At 63.8% G+C, this 18,258-nt stretch overlaps 1 protein-coding gene across 1 annotated transcript; it reads left to right on the top strand.

The window, feature by feature from the left end:
- Positions 1-460: 460 nt before the first annotated feature.
- On the top strand, positions 461-17,625 carry KIF3C (kinesin family member 3C). Its single transcript, XM_065833701.2, has 8 exons — positions 461-1,921; positions 6,246-6,347; positions 6,431-6,553; positions 6,642-6,760; positions 9,403-9,519; positions 9,729-9,837; positions 12,319-12,494; positions 13,316-17,625. The coding sequence occupies exons 1-8, from the start codon at positions 509-511 to the stop codon at positions 13,407-13,409; spliced, it is 2,253 nt and encodes a 750-aa protein (XP_065689773.1). The 5' UTR covers positions 461-508; the 3' UTR covers positions 13,410-17,625.
- Positions 17,626-18,258: the final 633 nt, after the last annotated feature.

The following is an 18,258-nucleotide window of genomic DNA, read 5'->3' as shown; positions in this document are numbered from 1 at the left end:
CTGCATCGTAATTGTGCATCCTTTACGCTGTATCCTGCGTCCCAATCCTGCATTCTGCACCCTGAATCCCGCATCCCATTTCTGCACCCCGCGCGCCCATCCTGCGCCGTTTATCCCGCATCCCAGTCCCGCACTCAGCGCCCGCACCCCGCTGCCGCCCCCGCCCCGGCGGCCGCTCCGCCCGGCGCGCCGCACAAAGGCCGGACTACAGCTCCCGGCGTGCCGGGGGGCGGCAGCGCCCCCGCCCGCGCCCCCGCCCCCGTGTGCGTGTGTGCAGCGAATCAGCCGCGCCGCCCGCCCCGCCCCGCCCGCCCGAACCCGCACCCGCAGCCGGGCGGGCCGAGCGGCCGCGCTGCCATGAGCCAGCGCCCGGCGGGGCCGCCCCGCCGCCCCCCGGCCCCGCGCAGCCTCCGCCGCGCCCGCGGCCCCCGCCCGGCCCCGGCCCCGGCCCCGGCCCCGGCCCGGGGGCTGCAGCGGGGGCGGCGCGGCTGATCCCCCCGCCGCCGCCATGGCCGGGAAGCCCCGCAGCGGCTGCGAGGCGCTGCGGGTGGTGGCCCGGTGCCGGCCCATGAGCAGGAAGGAGGAGGCCGCGGGCTACGAGCGCGTCCTGGAGCTGGACGTGAAGCTGGGCCAGGTGAGCATCCGCAACCCCCGCGCCGCGCCCGGGGAGCTGCCCAAGACCTTCACCTTCGACGCCGTGTACGACGCCAGCTCCAAGCAGGCGGATCTGTACGACGAGACGGTGCGGCCGCTGATCGACTCGGTGCTGCAGGGCTTCAACGGCACCATCTTCGCCTACGGCCAGACCGGCACCGGGAAGACCTACACCATGCAGGGGGCCTGGGCGGAGCCGGAGAAGCGGGGCATCATCCCCAGCTCCTTCGAGCACATCTTCACCCACATCTCCCGCTCGCAGAACCAGCAGTACCTGGTGAGGGCCTCGTACCTGGAGATCTACCAGGAGGAGATCAGGGACCTCCTCGCCAAGGACCAGAGCAAGAAGCTGGAGCTGAAGGAGAACCCTGAGACGGGGGTGTACATCAAGGACCTCTCCTCCTTCGTGACCAAGAACGTCAAGGAGATCGAGCACGTGATGAACCTGGGGAGCCAGACGCGCTCCGTGGGCAGCACCAACATGAACGAGCACAGCTCCCGCTCCCACGCCATCTTCCTCATCACCATCGAGTGCAGCGAGACGGGGCCGGACGGCGAGGAGCACATCCGCGTGGGCAAGCTCAACCTGGTGGACCTGGCCGGCAGCGAGCGCCAGAGCAAAATGGGCGCCCACGGAGAGCGCCCCAAGGAAGCGTCCAAGATCAACCTCTCCCTCTCTGCCCTGGGCAACGTCATCTCCGCCCTCGTGGACGGCAAGAGCACACACATCCCCTACCGGGACTCCAAGCTGACCCGCCTGCTGCAGGACTCCCTGGGCGGCAACGCCAAGACAATCATGGTGGCCACCTTGGGCCCGGCCTCTCACAGCTACGAGGAGAGCCTCTCCACCCTCAGGTTCGCCAACAGGGCCAAGAACATCAAGAACAAGCCCCGGGTGAACGAGGACCCCAAGGACACTCTGCTGCGGGAGTTTCAGGAGGAGATCGTCCGGCTGAAGGCCCAGCTGGAGAAACGCGGCATGCTGGGGAAGAAGAGGAGAAGGAGCAGCCGCAGGAAGAAAGCGGCGGATGGAGAAAGTGCCACGGAGAATGAAGGCGAGGATGACAACGAGGAAGGCCTGGAGAAGAACATGGAGAACTACTTGAAGGAGCAGAAGGAGAGGCTGGAAGAGGAGAAAGCCGCGATCCAGGATGACCACAGCCTGGTGAGCGAGGAGAAGCAGAAGCTTCTGCAGGAGAAGGAGAAGATGATAGAGGATCTGCGCAAGGAGCAGGAGGCCACAGAGCTGCTGGCCACCAAGTACAAGGTACCTGTCACCCCGCGCCATTGCGAGTGGCGCTGGGGGAAGATCTGCTTTGCCTCCTGCCCCTGTGGGGGGCTCGGATGGGCCCGAGCAGGGTGTCCAAGCAGGGTGGGCTCCCCAGCGAGGTGTCCAAGCAGGGTGGGCTCCCCAGCGAGGTGTCCAAGCAGGGTGGGCTCCCCAGCGAGGTGTCCAGGCAGGGTGGGCTCCCCAGCGAGGTGTCCAGGCAGGGTGGGCTCCCCAGCGAGGTGTCCAGGCAGGGTGGGCTCCCCAGCGAGGTGTCCAAGCAGGGTGTCCGGGGGCAGCCCCTGTGGCTGGGGGTGCCCACCTGCGCGGGGACCTTGCGTGGGGGCTCCTGGGGGCGCGGAGACGCAGGGCCATGGGGAGCGGGTCACTGGTGGCGCGAGCGTGCCGTGCTCGGCCCCCGTGCTGTGCTCAGCCCCCGTGCCGTGCTCAGCCCCCATGCCCTCGGCACAACAAAGCGGCTGGCGCGGGGCGGGGAGTGATGCTGCAGATTCGTCCCCGGTGGCCCTGGGAACACGCCCAGGGCTGGGGCTGGGGACACGGCGCTGCCGTCCCTGCCTGCCCCCCGCTCCTGTCCAGCCCCACGGGCAGCGCCTGGCAGCTCTGCAGGGACCCCCGTGTGCCCCCCACTTCAAATCCTTCCTGGCACCCCCAAGCCAGAACAGGGTGGGTGGGCGCACGTCTCTGGCGCCCTGTGAGGGATGCTCGGGGACGTGGGGCTGAGTGTGAGGGGCTGGGGCTGCAGCCCCTGCAGCCATGCTGGGGGTCGGGGGCTGTCCCACTGCCCCCCCAGCCCTGCTCCTGTTCCTGGCTAGGCTGGGGGGTCCCAGCCCCATGGCAGTGGGGCCGAACCTGGGCACCCTGACAACCGTGTCACATTTGGGCACAGCCGCTCCATCACTGCCGTGGCCGGGACGTGGTGGCCGGGCTGGGGAGCTGGCACGGAGCCTCCAGGGGACACACCTGGGGTGTCGGTCCCTGCCGGCGGATTCGGGGGCTGAGCAGGGGGGAGCGGTCAGACCCTCCTCCATGGCCAGAGCCAGGCTGGCTGCAGCCCCAGCGACACACAGCCGTGCCCAGGGACACACGGCCCTGCCCAGAGACGCATGACAGTGCCCAGGGACGTGTGGCCGTGCCCAAGGATGCATGGTCATGTCCAGGGATGCGTGGCCTGGATGCCTGCATGGGTATGGGGGCTCACACTGCGACGTGCCATTGGGGCAGAGCCGTGGGGGCACACCGGTTGCTGTGTGGCCTGTCGGGTGCCCCATGCCGGGTGCCCCATGCCGGATGTCCCATGCCGGGTGCCCCATGCCGGATGTCCCATGCCGGGTGTCCCATGCCGGATGTCCCATACCGGGTGTCCCCTGGGGTGTCCCGGCAGAGCAGGATGCCCGGCGCAGGGGTGGGCTCCGCAGCCGGTGCCCCGCGGCGGCGCAGCGCGGGTTGTGGCTGGCAGCCGTCCCGCGCGGTGGCCTCGTCCGGCACGGTGCAGCCGGGCTGGCTCGGGGCCACCGCGTGTCCTGTAACTGCTGAGTAACGGGCAGGGCTGGAGGCGCGATGACGCCGCGTCCCCTTCGGTGGCCTGCAGGACCGTGGGGTGCGGTATGGTCACACCAGCGAGGTGTCGCCCTGGGGGCAAAGATCCACCCCCCCGCCCTGGGCCAGCGGTGGGGACAGAACCAGCTGTGATTGTCACCGCAGGCACTGCCAGGGCCCTGCCCAGGGGACATTGTGGGGGGCACGCGGTGGCCCCCGGTGCCCAGGGGCAGCTCTACCACACGGCACAGCCAGCAAGGAGGCACCGGCGTCAAAAGAGACCCATGTCCTGCTCACACGTTTGATGTCTCCATAGTGACCACGGCACAGGCGGTCGCAGTGACCGGGGGGCACAAGGGGTGCCTCACACATGGGTGACACTCGCTGGGTCCCATCTTTCTGTCACACTCGTGGATGTGGGCGCTGCCTCTGCCGTGTGGCACTGCCGGGGCCCGGCTGGGACACGGGGGGACGCTGAGCCCCCGACAGACGTGCACCTGGGCACCCAGACGTGCACCTGGGCACCCAGATGTGCACCTGGGCACCCAGACGTGCACATCAGCACCCAGATGTGCACCTGGGCACCCAGCTGTGCAGCAGGCGGGTGCGGCGGAGCCCCTGCCCGGTGCTGTGCGCAGCCCCGCGCCCCACGGCGTTGGCAGCTGCCGGGGTCAGCGGGTGGGGAAGAGCGGGGGACGTTATTTGGGTGCCGGAAATGAGTTCCGTGAGAGGCTTAACCTTCCATCTGTGCCAGGGTAAAGGACATCGGGACTCATTTCCTTAGAGGGAACGAGTGCTTGGGCAGGGTGAGATCAGCAGGGCTGAGAGACCCCTTGATCCCGTGGGGACCTGTGGGGAGGGGACAGCACCCTGCCCGGGCCCAGCACCGTCCCCCGCCCCCGGCAGCGCGTAGGGGACATTTGCTATCACAGTGTGTGACTGGGACCAAGAACCGGCTCTGGAAGAGGGGGCGCGAAGGGCCCAGAGCACCCCAGTGCCCCCAGTGCGGCTGCTATGGGGAGCGCTGGCAGCGGGGGGACAGCACGGGGCTGAGGGGCTGCCCTCGGGGGTCTCAGCCCCCCCGGCACCCCGGTGGCTTCCGGCAGGATCCCCCGCCAGCGGCACTGGCCGAAGGCAACAGGGCTGGGGGGGCCCTGTGCTGGGGCTGGGGGTGCAGGGTGGGCTGGATGGGGCACCCGTGGGAGGTGCGCCCTGTGGTGCTGAGCGGCCGTGGGGGTCTCACAGGGGAGCTTTGCATGTGGGGTCCTTGATCGAGGGGTGCAGGGGGACCCCGAGGGCACACACCCGCGGGGGAGGGCAGGCACTCGCTGGTATGTGAGGGTCAGCAGCTGGCGGTGACGGTGACGGTGACGGTGACGGTGACGGTGACGGGCGGTGCTGCCGCAGGCGCTGGCGGGGACATTAATTTTTAAAGCCATGTGCAGTGGTGCGGGGACGTCTGGATCCATCCCTGCTCGTGCCCCTGAGCCCCCCGCCCTCCCCTTCCCCGGTGCCAGCCGCTCCGTCCCACTGACACCCTGACACGGACGTGGCTGCGGGCGGGCACGGGGCTGCACACGCATCTTGCACGGGTGTGCACACGCACAGTGCATGGTGCGCACACACACGGTGCATGGTGCGCACACACACGGTGCATGGTGCGCACACACCTGCGTCTCTGTGCATGTGTATTCAGTGTGTGCACACACCGGCACACCTGTGCACGCGTATTCAGTGTGTGCACACACCGGCACGCATGTGTGCATGTATTCAGTGTGTGCTCACACCGGCACACGTGTGCATGTGTATTCAGTGTGTGCGCACACCGGCACGCATGTGTGCATGTATTCAGTGTGTACTCACACCGGCACACGTGTGCATGTGTATTCAGTGTGTGCACACACCAGCACACCTGTGCACATGTATTCAGCATGTGCATGTGTATTCAATATGTGCACATACCTGGTATGCATGTGCACGTGTATTCAGTGTGTGCACGTGTATTCAGTGTGTGCACACACTGGCATGTGTGTGTGCGTGTATTCAGTGTGCACACATCAGCACGTGTGCCTGTGTATTCAATGTGTGCACACACCAGCATGTGTGTGTGCGCGTATTCAGAGTGTGCACACACCGACACGTGTATGCCTGTGTATTCAGTGTGTGCACACACCAGAATGCGTGTGTGCGCGTATTCAGAGTGTGCACACACCGACACGTGTATGCCTGTGTATTCAGTGTGTGCACACACCAGCACGCGTGCGCGCATCCCTGTGCACACTCATGGGCATGCATGCGTGTGCTAATGTGTGTGTGCATGGGGTGTGCACACCTGGGTGTGCTCTCATGTGTGTGCCCTGGGGCTGTACACAAGCGTGTGTGCGCACAGCGCGAGGGAGAGCAGACAGAACCCCGGTTCGGCTGGGGCCGGTCCCGGCAGCTGCTGCACATCTGGGCTCGCAGCTGTGCGGAAGGAAGCGGGACCCCAACCAGCCCGGGCTCGGTGCCAGCGGCCTGTGCCACGTCCCCGTGGAGGGACACGGCGCCTGCTCCCCCACTGCAGCCCCCGGCGGTGCCGAACCAGCCCTGGGCCGGCGGGTGTCCGTGTCCCCCGTCCGCTGGGGCCGCAGCACGTGCCACACCAGAGCTCCCACCTCCCGAAGTGGGGGGAGGACAGGGTGCCCCGGACAGGGACCAGGGCTGGGGGTGACACCTGGGACAAGCGCCGTGGGGCCGTGCGCTGACCCCCGCCCACCTGCCCCCCCAGGCGATGGAGAGCAAGCTGCTCATCGGCGGCAGGACCATTGTGGACCACACCAACGAGCAGCAGAAGATGCTGGAGCTGAAGCGGCAGGAGATAGCCGAGCAGGTACCGGCGCGGGGGCCTGGGTGCCAGAGTGTCCCGGGGGCTGGTCCCCCCTCCCCGCTCTGAGCGTTCCCCCCGCGCTGCAGAAACGCCGGGAGCGGGAGATGCAGCAGGAGATGATGCTGCGGGACGAGGAGACCATGGAGCTGCGGGAGACGTTCACCTCCCTGCAGCAGGAGGTGGAGATCAAAACCAAGAAGCTGAAGAAGGTGAGAGCGTGGCAGGGGGACACAGCCGTCCCTGCGCCCCCTGGGCCCCGCAGCCCCGGGCCGCGGGCTGAGGGCTCCTCTCTCCCAGCTGTACGCCAAGCTGCAGGCCGTGAAAGCGGAGATCCAGGACCAGCACGACGAGTACATCCGCGTGCGGCAGGACCTGGAGGAGGCGCAGAACGAGCAGACGCGGGAGCTGAAGCTCAAGTAGGTGCTGGTGCATCCCCCCTGCCCCGGAGCTGCCGTGCAGGGGTGTGCAGGGCACGATTGGGGTGCACAGAGCAGGGCTGGGGTGTGCAGAGCAGAACTGGGATGTGCAGAGCGATCTGGGGTGCACGGAGTGATCTGGGGTGTGCAGAGCAGAACTGGGGTGCACAGAGTGATCTGGGGTACACAGGGCAGAGTGGGGGTGCACAGAGTGATCTGGGGTGTGCAGAGCAGAACTGGGGTGCACAGAGTGATCTGGGGTGTGCAGAGCAGAACTGGGGTGCACAGGGCAGAGTGGGGGTGCACAGAGTGATCTGGGGTGTGCAGAGCAGAACTGGGGTGCACAGGGCAGAGTGGGGGTGCACAGAGTGATCTGGGGTACACAGGGCAGAGTGAGGGTGCACAGAGTGATCTGGGGTGTGTAGAGCAGAACTGGGGTGCACAGGGCAGAGTGGGGGTGCACAGAGTAGTCTGGGGTGTGCAGAGCAGAACTGGGGTGCACAGGGCAGAGTGGGGGTGCACAGAGTGATCTGGGGTACACAGGGCAGAGTGAGGGTGCACAGAGTGATCTGGGGTGTGTAGAGCAGAACTGGGGTGCACAGGGCAGAGTGGGGGTGCACAGAGTGATCTGGGGTGTGCAGAGCAGAACTGGGGTGCACAGGGCAGAGTGGGGGTGCACAGAGTGATCTGGGGTACACAGGGCAGAGTGAGGGTGCACAGAGTGATCTGGGGTGTGTAGAGCAGAACTGGGGTGCACAGGGCAGAGTGGGGGTGCACAGAGTGGTCTGGGGTGTGCAGAGCAGAGCTGGGGTGCACAGAGTGGTCTGGGGTGCACAGGGCAGAGTGGGAGTGCACAGAGCAATCTGGGGTGTGCAGAGCTAAACTGGGGTGAGCAGGGCAATGCTGGGGTACACAGGGTAGAACTGGGGTGCACAGGGCAGAGCTGGGGTGCACAAAGCAAAGCCGGGGTGCACAGGGCAGAGCTGGGGTACACAGGGCGGAGCTGGGTGCACAGAGTGATCTGGGGTGCACAGAGCAGAGCTGGGGTACCCAGGGCAGAGCAGGGCGCACAGAGCAGAGCTGGGGTACCCAGGGCAGAGCTGCGGTACCCAGGGTGGAGCGGGGTGCACAGAGCAGAGCTGGGGTACCCAGGGCAGAGCTGGGGTGCACAGGGTGGAGCTGGGGTACCCAGGGCAGAGCTGGGGTGCACAGGGCAGAGCTGGGGTACCCAGGGCAGAGCTGGGGTGCACAGGGTGGAGCTGGGGTACCCAGGGCAGAGCTGGGGTGCACAGGGCAGAGCTGGGGTACCCAGGGCAGAGCTGGGGTGCACAGGGTGGAGCTGGGGTACCCAGGGCAGAGCTGGGGTGCACAGGGCAGAGCTGGGGTACCCAGGGCAGAGCTGGGGTGCACAGGGTGGAGCTGGGGTTTGCAGAGTGATCTGTGGTGCACAGAGCAGAGCTGGGGTACCCAGGGCAGAGCTGGGGTGCACAGAGCAGAGTGGGGTGCACAGAGCGAGCTGGGGTACCCAGGGTGGAGCGGGGTGCACAGAGCAGAGCTGGGGTACCCAGGGCAGCACTGGGGTGCACAGGGCAGAGTGGGGTGCACAGAGCGAGCTGGGGTGCGCAGAGCAGCAGTGGGTGTGCCGCCGGAGGGGGCGATGCGCCTGCCGACAGGGACGGCTGAGCGCTGCCTGCCCTGCCAGCGGTGGCAGAAGCTGTAGGACAGACTTACCCCGTGGAGCGGGGCGCGTTGCGTGCAAGAGCATTAAAACAGTGCTGCCAAAGGAGAGAAACCAGAAAATGCACGAGCAGAAACCCGAGCGCGGCAGCACCGTGGCTGTGGCTGAGTGAGTGACGGGACGTGGCGGTGGGGGCTGGAGCGCAGTGTCCCCCCAGGGCACAGGGACACCTGCCCGGTCCCCAGCGCTGTCGGCACAGGGAGAGCAGCCTGGGGGAGTGGGGTGGCCCCAGCGCCGCAGGAGCTGCTGGCACCACGGCAAAGCCGGGCGGCGCTTCCCCAGCAGGAGCCGCAGCTGCGGGTCCAGCCCCTCGCTGGGTTTGGTTTCACCTCGAGCAATGAGCGTATTCAATGTCTTTAAAAAACCCCACCTAGACAAATATATATACATATACATATATATAAACATGTTCAAGATAAAATATTTATACTTTTACTAGAAAGAAAATTCTGCTACCTGTTCTTTCAAACACAATTCCAACCTTTCAAAAGCCAGTGGCTCCATGAAGCAGCTCATCGACTCGCAACGATTTTCTGCAGCTGCTCAATTTGCCCCCCAAATGTGGACAAAAAAGATTCCCTTTGGGTCTGTTTTGCACCATTGAGTTTTCCTTTGTTTCCTGGTGGGGAGCAGCGGGTCGGAGGCTGCCAGAGCTGCCAGAGCTGCCAGAGCCTTCGTCCTCACCATCCCTGCCCTCCCTCTCCCACCTCTCTGTTGGCCACATTTATTGCTTCAACTGCTCCATTTCTGCCCTGTCTCCGTCGTCTGGATGTTCTCCCATTTCCCTGTCTCCCTCTCTTCCTGACATCCCTTTCCTCTCCCTTTCCCACCTGTTTTCTGTCACTTGTCACATTAACCCCATCCTCTCCCGCTCCGTCTCTCGCTGGGCCGCTCACTTGCTCAGGTACTTGATCATCGAGAACTTCATCCCACCAGAAGAGAAGAACAAGATCATGAACCGCCTGTACTTCGACGGTGAGGAGGACCAGTGGAAGTTCCAGCCGCTGGTGCCCACCGGAGGGTATGTCCCTGTTCCCAGGGCTGGGGGACATCAGGGGTCCTGGGATGGTCGCAGGTGCCTACGGGTGGAAATCATCTCCAAGCCAAGCCCCAGCAGGAAGGGCGCCCCTTCACTCCCCATGGACGAGCTCCGTTCATCACTGTTTGGACACGTGTTCAGTAGGGATCCATGTTCTCTAACGTATGCTCCCCTCTTAATGTATTTCTCAGAAACAGCAACCAGATGAAGAAGCGGCCGACCTCCGCCGTGGGGTACAAGAGACCCATCAGCCAGTACGCACGCGTGGCCATGGCCATGGGGTCTCATCCTCGCTACCGGGTACGTGGGAGGGCACCAGTGGCTGCTGGGGGACAAGAGGTCATTGGGTAAATGGGAGGGGGGGATGGCTGGGTGGGTGGATGGGTGCATGGGTGGATGGGTGTTTGGGTGGGTGGATGGATGGGTGGATGGATGGGTGTTTGGGTGGATGGATGGGTGTTTGGGTGGATGGATGGATGGGTGGATGGATGGGTGTTTGGGTGGATGGATGGGTGTTTGGGTGGATGGATGGATGGGTGTTTGGGTGGATGGATGGGTGTTTGGGTGGATGGATGGATGGGTGGATGGATGGGTGTTTGGGTGGATGGATGGGTGTTTGGGTGGATGGATGGATGGGTGTTTGGGTGGATGGATGGGTGTTTGGGTGGATGGATGGATGGGTGGATGGATGGGTGTTTGGGTGGATGGATGGGTGTTTGGGTAGATGGATGGATGGGTGTTTGGGTGGATGGATGGGTGTTTGGGTGGATGGATGGATGGGTGGATGGATGGGTGTTTGGGTGGATGGATGGGTGTTTAGGTGGATGGATGGATGGGTGGGTGGGTGGATGGATGGATGGGTGGGTGGATGGATGGATGGGTGGGTGGATGGATGGATGGGTGGGTGGATGGATGGGTGTTTGGGTGGATGGATGGATGGGTGGGTGGATGGATGGGTGTTTGGGTGGATGGATGGATGGGTGGGTGGATGGATGGGTGTTTGGGTGGATGGATGGATGGGTGGATGGATGGGTGTTTGGGTGGATGGATGGGTGGGTGTTGGGGTGGATGGATGGATGGATGGGTGGATGGATGGGTGTTTGGGTGGATGGATGGGTGGGTGGATGGATGGGTGTTTGGGTGGATGGATGGGTGTTTGGGTGGATGGATGGGTGGGTGTTGGGGTGGATGGATGGATGGGTGGATGGATGGGTGTTTGGGTGGATGGATGGGTGGGTGGATGGATGGGTGTTTGGGTGGATGGATGGGTGGGTGGATGGATGGATGGGTGTTTGGGTGGATGGATGGGTGTTTGGGTAGATGGATGGATGGGTGTTTGGGTGGATGGATGGGTGTTTGGGTGGATGGATGGATGGGTGGATGGATGGGTGTTTGGGTGGATGGATGGGTGTTTAGGTGGATGGATGGATGGGTGGGTGGGTGGATGGATGGATGGGTGGGTGGATGGATGGATGGGTGGGTGGATGGATGGATGGGTGGGTGGATGGATGGGTGTTTGGGTGGATGGATGGATGGGTGGGTGGATGGATGGGTGTTTGGGTGGATGGATGGATGGGTGGGTGGATGGATGGGTGTTTGGGTGGATGGATGGATGGGTGGATGGATGGGTGTTTGGGTGGATGGATGGGTGGGTGTTGGGGTGGATGGATGGATGGATGGGTGGATGGATGGGTGTTTGGGTGGATGGATGGGTGGGTGGATGGATGGGTGTTTGGGTGGATGGATGGGTGTTTGGGTGGATGGATGGGTGGGTGTTGGGGTGGATGGATGGATGGGTGGATGGATGGGTGTTTGGGTGGATGGATGGGTGGGTGGATGGATGGGTGTTTGGGTGGATGGATGGGTGGGTGGATGGATGGATGGGTGTTTGGGTGGATGGATGGGTGTTTGGGTAGATGGATGGATGGGTGTTTGGGTGGATGGATGGGTGTTTGGGTGGATGGATGGATGGGTGTTTGGGTGGATGGATGGGTGTTTGGGTGGATGGATGGGTGTTTAGGTGGATGGATGGATGGGTGGGTGGGTGGATGGATGGATGGGTGGGTGGATGGATGGATGGGTGGGTGGATGGATGGGTGTTTGGGTGGATGGATGGATGGGTGGGTGGATGGATGGGTGTTTGGGTGGATGGATGGATGGGTGGATGGATGGGTGTTTGGGTGGATGGATGGGTGGGTGTTGGGGTGGATGGATGGATGGGTGGATGGATGGATGGGTGGATGGATGGGTGTTTGGGTGGATGGATGGGTGGGTGTTGGGATGGATGGATGGATGGGTGGATGGATGGGTGTTTGGGTGGATGGATGGGTGGGTGGATGGATGGGTGTTTGGGTGGATGGATGGGTGTTTGGGTGGATGGATGGGTGGCTGGATGAACAGTGGAAGAGGAAATGGAATAAACAAGCAGCAACTGATTTGAGATAGGTCAGATCAAGCCGCCAGCTTTATCCTCCCACGTGGCAGGATGGGTGGCCGTGCTCTCAGCTGGTCCTTGAGCTGCTGCCCAGCGGTGCTGGAGCTCCTGCTGTTGGGAGGGATGGGGCCGTGCAGTCTGAGGAAGGACCAGCAGAGCCTGAGCAGAGCAGGGACCCGGGCTCCAGTTTGGGGCCAACCCTGAGACTGCGACAGCCAGAGCAGGGTCCCGCTGCCCGGTGTGCCCATCACCTTCTCTTGGCAGCGTGGACTTGCCGGAGCTGGTGCCGTGTTCTGCCACACGGTGACTCCCAGTGGTGGCTTTCCCTTTGCCCTGTCCCGCTGCAGGCTGAGAACATCATGTTCTTGGAGCTGGACCTGTCCCCCCCAGCCATCTTTGAGTTTGAGCGGAGCAGGGACCCGGCGGAGCAGGACCCCCGGGCTCTCCACCTGGAGAGGCTGATGCGCCTGGACAGTCTGCTGGAGCGGCCGGCGGCCTCGCGGGTGAGGAAGTCCCGCTCCTGGTGAGTGCCACGCTGGGGCCGCGGGGGCCGCGGGATGTGCCGCTGGGACGGTCTGCGGGCTCGGGGCAGGCGGAGGAGCCGCAGCAAACCCCCTGTTCCTTTGGGGCGGAACTGGCCATGAGTTGTTGGGGTGTGATGTGTTTCAAACGGCTGACCTCGCTTTGCTGATGGTTGTTGGATGCGAATTAAAAATAGGGTGTTGTGTATCATCATATGCAGCTCAGCACAGGACACACACGGAGCTGCTGCAGAGGGGCCAGAGCAGCCCCAGGAATGACCCGAGGCTGGAACAGCTCTGCTGGAGACAGGCTGAGAGAGCTGGGGGGTTCAGCTGGAGAAGAGAAGCTCCGGGGAGACCTTAGTGCGGCTTTTCAATGCTTAAAAGGGGTGATAAGAAAGATGGGGACAGACTTCTGAGCAGGGCCTGTTGTGACAGGACAAGGGGTGATGGTTTAAACTAAAGGAGAAAGAAATTGTTTGTGCTGAGGGTGGTGAGAGCCTGGGCAGGTACCCAGAGAGGTGGTGGCTGAACCATCCCTGGAGACATCCCAGGCCAGGCTGGACGGGGCTCTGAGCACCCTGAGCTGGTGCAGATGTCCCTGTCATGGCAGGGGGCGGGGGGGCTGGGAAGGTCCCTCCCACACAAGCCATCCTGCGACTCGATGATACAGACACCCCGGATGCTGAGACACGAGGTCTCGTCCTGCCCAGCGCTGGGTGTCCCTCGGCGCTGCCCGTGTAGGTGCCTGAGACAACAGGTGGGTTTTGGGGAAAGGGGAGGCGGGGGGAGAAGGAAATGAAGTCTTCCCATCCCGCCCCAGGTGCCAGACGCCGCGGTCGCTGCCGTCCTCAACCACGCATGTGTCCCTCGCCGCCAGCTCCCCGCGCGCCACCACGATGCCAGCTCAGGAGTGACCTCCCGGAGCCCCTTGTCCCCCGACGGCCCAGGCCGGGGCCCCAGCCGGCAGCATCTCCACTGGTCCCAGTTCGTCTTTGTCTTCAGCTACTTTGTGTGCTCGTGTGTTTGTGTGAGCCGCTCATGAACAGCCCCCGGGGCGAGGGGAGCTGCCCCAACTCCTTCTGCCCCTTCCTGCCCCATCCAGATCTGTCACTTTATTTATTTAACGTATTTATTTATGGAGTGGTCGATGCGCCGAGGCAGAAGGCGCCTTGGGACTGGAGGACGCCCGAGGCGGGCAGCGGGCACCACGCCGAGCGCGCCTCGGGGACACTGGGCTCCCCGCCACCCCCGGGCCACTGCCGCAGCCCCCGCGCGTGGCTGGGACATGGGGACACTGCCGGGTGGTCACCGCTCACCATCGCGCCCCACAGAGCCTGCAGGGGGGCCACGGGCCCTTCTCTGGTGGCTTCTGCAGGCACTGAGGCTGTCCCCGACACCGGTGGGGCTGTCCCCGACACCGGTGGGGCTGTCCCGGACACCGGTGGGGCTGTCCCGGGCACCGGTGGGGCTGTCCCCGACACCGGTGGGGCTGTCCCGGACACCGGTGGGGCTGTCCCGGACACCGGTGGCGCTGTCCCCGACACCGGTGGGGCTGTCCCTGACACCGGTGGGGCTGTCCCCGACACCGGTGGGGCTGTCCCCGACACCGGTGGGGCTGTCCCAGGCACCGGTGGGGCTGTCCCTGACACCGGTGGGGCTGTCCCCGACACCGGTGGGGCTGTCCCCGACACCGGTGGGGCTGTCCCAGGCACCGGTGGGGCTGTCCCTGACACCGGTGGGGCTGTCCCCGACACCGGTGGGGCTGTCCCAGGCACCGGTGGGGCTGTCCCGGACACCGGTGGGGCTGTCCCAGGCACCGGTGGGGCTGTCCCCGACACCGGTGGGGCTGTCCCCGACACCGGTGGGGCTGTCCCAGGCACCGGTGGGGCTGTCCCTGACACCGGTGGGGCTGTCCCCGACACCGGTGGGGCTGTCCCAGGCACCGGTGGGGCTGTCCCGGACACCGGTGGGGCTGTCCCCGACACCGGTGGGGCTGTCCCCGACACCGGTGGGGCTGTCCCGGGCACCGGTGGGGCTGTCCCGGACACCGGTGGGGCTGTCCCCGACACCGGTGGGGCTGTCCCGGACACCGGTGGGGCTGTCCCCGACACCGGTGGGGCTGTCCCGGGCACCGGTGGGGCTGTCCCGGACACCGGTGGGGCTGTCCCCGACACCGGTGCTGCGATTCCAGGGAGTCTGGTGACTTCTACAAGGATTTGGGGACTTTGCGGTGGCAGCTCCTCACACTGGGTTTGTGAGACGCCCAGAGGGACTCTCCAGCTCTGGTGGCAGCAATGACATCTCATTGACTTCTGGGCATGGCTGGCACCCAGAAACGCTGGTTCCATCCACAGAGAGGACTTGCAGATCAACCAAACCGTGTCAGTCCTGGTGGTGCCGGGACTCTGTCCACCTGTGCCGCGCTCTGGAGATGGCCAGTCCAGTCCTGTCCCGTCACCTGGCACCCAGCTCCCGTCCCTATGAGGGTGTTTAGCTCCTTACAGCAAGCACAGGAGGTGGGAATCTCCGTCCCCTCCCGAAGACGCCCGCAGTTGGGGAGCGATGCTACCTGAGAGAATCCAGAGGGGAGTCTCCACCATCCTGGCAGCTGAAGGCAACGGAGAGTGCAGGACAAGATGGAAGAAGCAGCGCTGAGCCAGTGTTTGAAGCGGTGAAGGGTTTAACGCTCTAGTGCGATGGCGGTGATGCCTGGAGCAGCGATCGGCGTCGCTGTCCCCCGGGCTGGGTTGTACCACGTGGAGGTCACCGTGGGCTTGGGAGATCATTCCTGGTGATGGCGTGGGTCGTGGAGGGATAGACGTGAGTCACGGGTAAGGGGACAGGGACAAGCCACGAGGCCATGCTGGCGATCTGAAACCCGTCCCAGGCAGCAGCGCATGCGGGCGCCCGGACGTGGCTCGGGGCTCCTAAAGGTTCAGCTTTCGGCAGTTGGATTGAGGGCAGGTGGTCCGTGCTGAAGACCATCCCTGGCACGGCCAGGCCAGCAGCTCTGCCTTCCCTGGGATGGTTTCCAGATGTGCGGAGATGGGCAAGATCCATTTGTTTGGCAAGATCCTAATGAATGAGGGAGAGACCTGCAGGCTGACGTGGGAGGATACGGGTTTTCGGAGGGAGAGACTCGGGCCGGGCCCAGGGCAGGCAGGTCAGAGAACATTGCAGGTAGGGACCATGTCTTGGGGTGATGGAGAGAGTCACTGCTCACGCTGATGGCTCCTGCATGCGGGAGGGAGAGGGAACGAGGCACAGACACGGAGCAGAACCATAGAATCATAAAATAGTTTGGGCTGGATGGGACCTTCAGAGGTCATCCAGCTCAAGCCCCTGCAGTGAGCAGGGACATCTTCAATGAGCCCTTTGACCAGGAGTGTCAGTTGCGTCTGCTTGAGAGCAGCGCAGGTCCCACCAAGCAGGAGCGACCCCCTGCTCACTGGGGCACCCAGAGCCCTTCCTGCCGCCTCCCAGCCCGTCTCCTGCTCTGGCCTCTGTCCATCCCTGTCACACCGTCCTGCTCCTGATCGTTGCCCTCTGCCACCGTCTCTCCCCCCCACCAGTGCCCCTAACACCGTCTGCCCTCCGACCGCCGTGTCCCCGTGTCCCACGCAGCAGCAGGCGGTGTGGGGGAGCTGTCTGTCCATCGCTCCTCGTTCCGCAGGGCAGCAGCCGGTCCAGCCACGCTCGGCCTGGGGAGGGGGCGCAGGAGGGTGTGCGGGAGCCGGAGGTGGGTCCGTGCTGCTCCGGGGCCAGCTCCTGCCCGCAGGCACCGCTGAGCCGGTTGTCCACGTGCATCCCCAGAGCGAGCTGGCTCTGCCCTGCGGAACCCGCGGGGTGAGAGGCCCTGTTCCTTGTTTCAGTTCCAGGGGAGCTTCAGGGAGCCCGGGTCGGGAAGCACAGACCCCAGAGGGGAGAAGCCGTCTGCCGGGCAGCCCGTGGGAATGTATTTTCCTCCTTGTTTTTGAATTGCCCCGAGTTCATCTTCAGCCGAATCAGCGGCTCGTGGGGCCCTGAGGCGGTGAACCGGTGACAGAGTCTCTTTCACCACTCTCTCTGTCCAGGATAAGGGAGGCAAATCTCGAGAGCTGAGGGTGTCCAGTGCCAGGGTGAGTTAATGGTTGGACTCGATGATCTTGAGGGTCTCTTCCAATGTAATTGGTTCTCCGCTCATTGCCGCGGCTTGCCCGGCAGTGGAGCGGTGCAGAAGGGTGGGTGTGCTCCGCAGGGCTGAGCTGGTGGCGGTGGCACCACAGGACACCCTTCCAGCAGAGCACAGCGCGGGACACGTGTGCCCAGCGCCGGGGACGGGCCGAGCCGCTCCCAACATCCAGCGCCGCTCGTATGGCGTCTGCGGCGGGTCCGGCACCCGCTCCGTCCCTGCGCCACCGCCGGCCACCAACCGCCGGCCACCAACCGCCGGCCGCCTCGCGGCACAAACACGGGCAGGTCGCGAGCAGACGCCGGTGACCCGAGCGGGGACCGGGCGAGCTGGCGGCGGCGTTTTCCCGCTTGCCCCGGCTCGGGTGCCCCCGCAGCCCCTGCGCGGCGGCTGCCTCGGGTGTACATTTGCAATGTTCTGCGGTCTCTGTGCGTCGGTGCGTGTGTTTGCCCGGGCGCGTGTAGGTGTGTGAGTGCGCGCGTGTAGCCAAGGGGTCTGTTCACTGTCGGTGTGAGGGGCTGTACAGGGGAAACTCCCGGGGGGGACGGGGCTTGTTTTGGTTGTTAAATCGTTTCGTTACCTTGGGTTCCAGGTTTGGATTTCTTTTGCGAGGGGGTGGGTCGGGGTCTGTTCTGGATTGATTGACAAGGTGAGGGGCCTTGATTAGGACCAAATTTTTGTGCCTGTTGCTCTGGTGATTTATTTAGAAATCAGAAGTTTACTGTATGGTGGCCCATCCTTGTCACTCTATACATATGAATATACAGGACATATTATAAATATATATATATTATACATACTGTATGGAGAGAGGTCATTAATCACCCTCTGGCTTTGGATGGACACCTCCTGACCTGCTGTAATGTAGCTTTGACCCGGTGCTGGGAAGGACCAGAAAGCGCCAGCGCCCGTTGGAAAACTGGCAATGACACCAATAAAGGAATGAGCATCATCGCAAAGGGCGTCTGCAGCTCCTTCCTGCGCACCCGCGCGTCCGTCTGTCCGAGCGCAGCTCCGCGTCACGAACCCAGCTCGGGGAGCCTCACGGGCTGGGGTGGCACCCCAGGTGCAACCGGATGGGGCTCTGAGCACCGAGCTGGTGAAGATGTCCCTGCTCATGGCAGGGGACTGGGGAGCTTTAATGGTCCCGTCCCACCTAAACCATCCCGTGGTTCCATCATTCTATGACTTCTGTTTTGTATAAGAGGGAGTGTTTCTACTAAAACAACTGTTATTTGCAGGGAGCTTCACTAGGACAAAGTCTAAGCAGCAAAAGCTGGTTTTGCTAGGTAGGAGCTCTCTCTTGATCTATAAAAGGCAGTGTACAAGCCCTAAGAGTGTAGAGAGGCCCATGTAAAATTACTGAGTTTATTTGGGGGGGATTTCATTTTACGTACTTGCCACGTTCCTTCCAGCTTAGCGATGACAGCACCAGGAGTGGGTCCCGGCATGGTCTGGTGTGTCGGCAAGGTCTGGTGTGTCAGCAAGGTCTGGTGTGTTGGCAAGGTCTGGTTTATCAGCAAGGTCTGGTATATCGGCATGGTCTGGTGTGTCGGCAAGGTCTGGTACATCAGTAAGGTCTGGTGTGTCGG

This window comes from Patagioenas fasciata, chromosome 3 (genome assembly GCF_037038585.1).
Source record: "Patagioenas fasciata isolate bPatFas1 chromosome 3, bPatFas1.hap1, whole genome shotgun sequence".
NCBI lineage: Eukaryota > Metazoa > Chordata > Aves > Columbiformes > Columbidae > Patagioenas > Patagioenas fasciata.
This window is presented reverse-complemented; position numbering and strand designations above follow the sequence as displayed.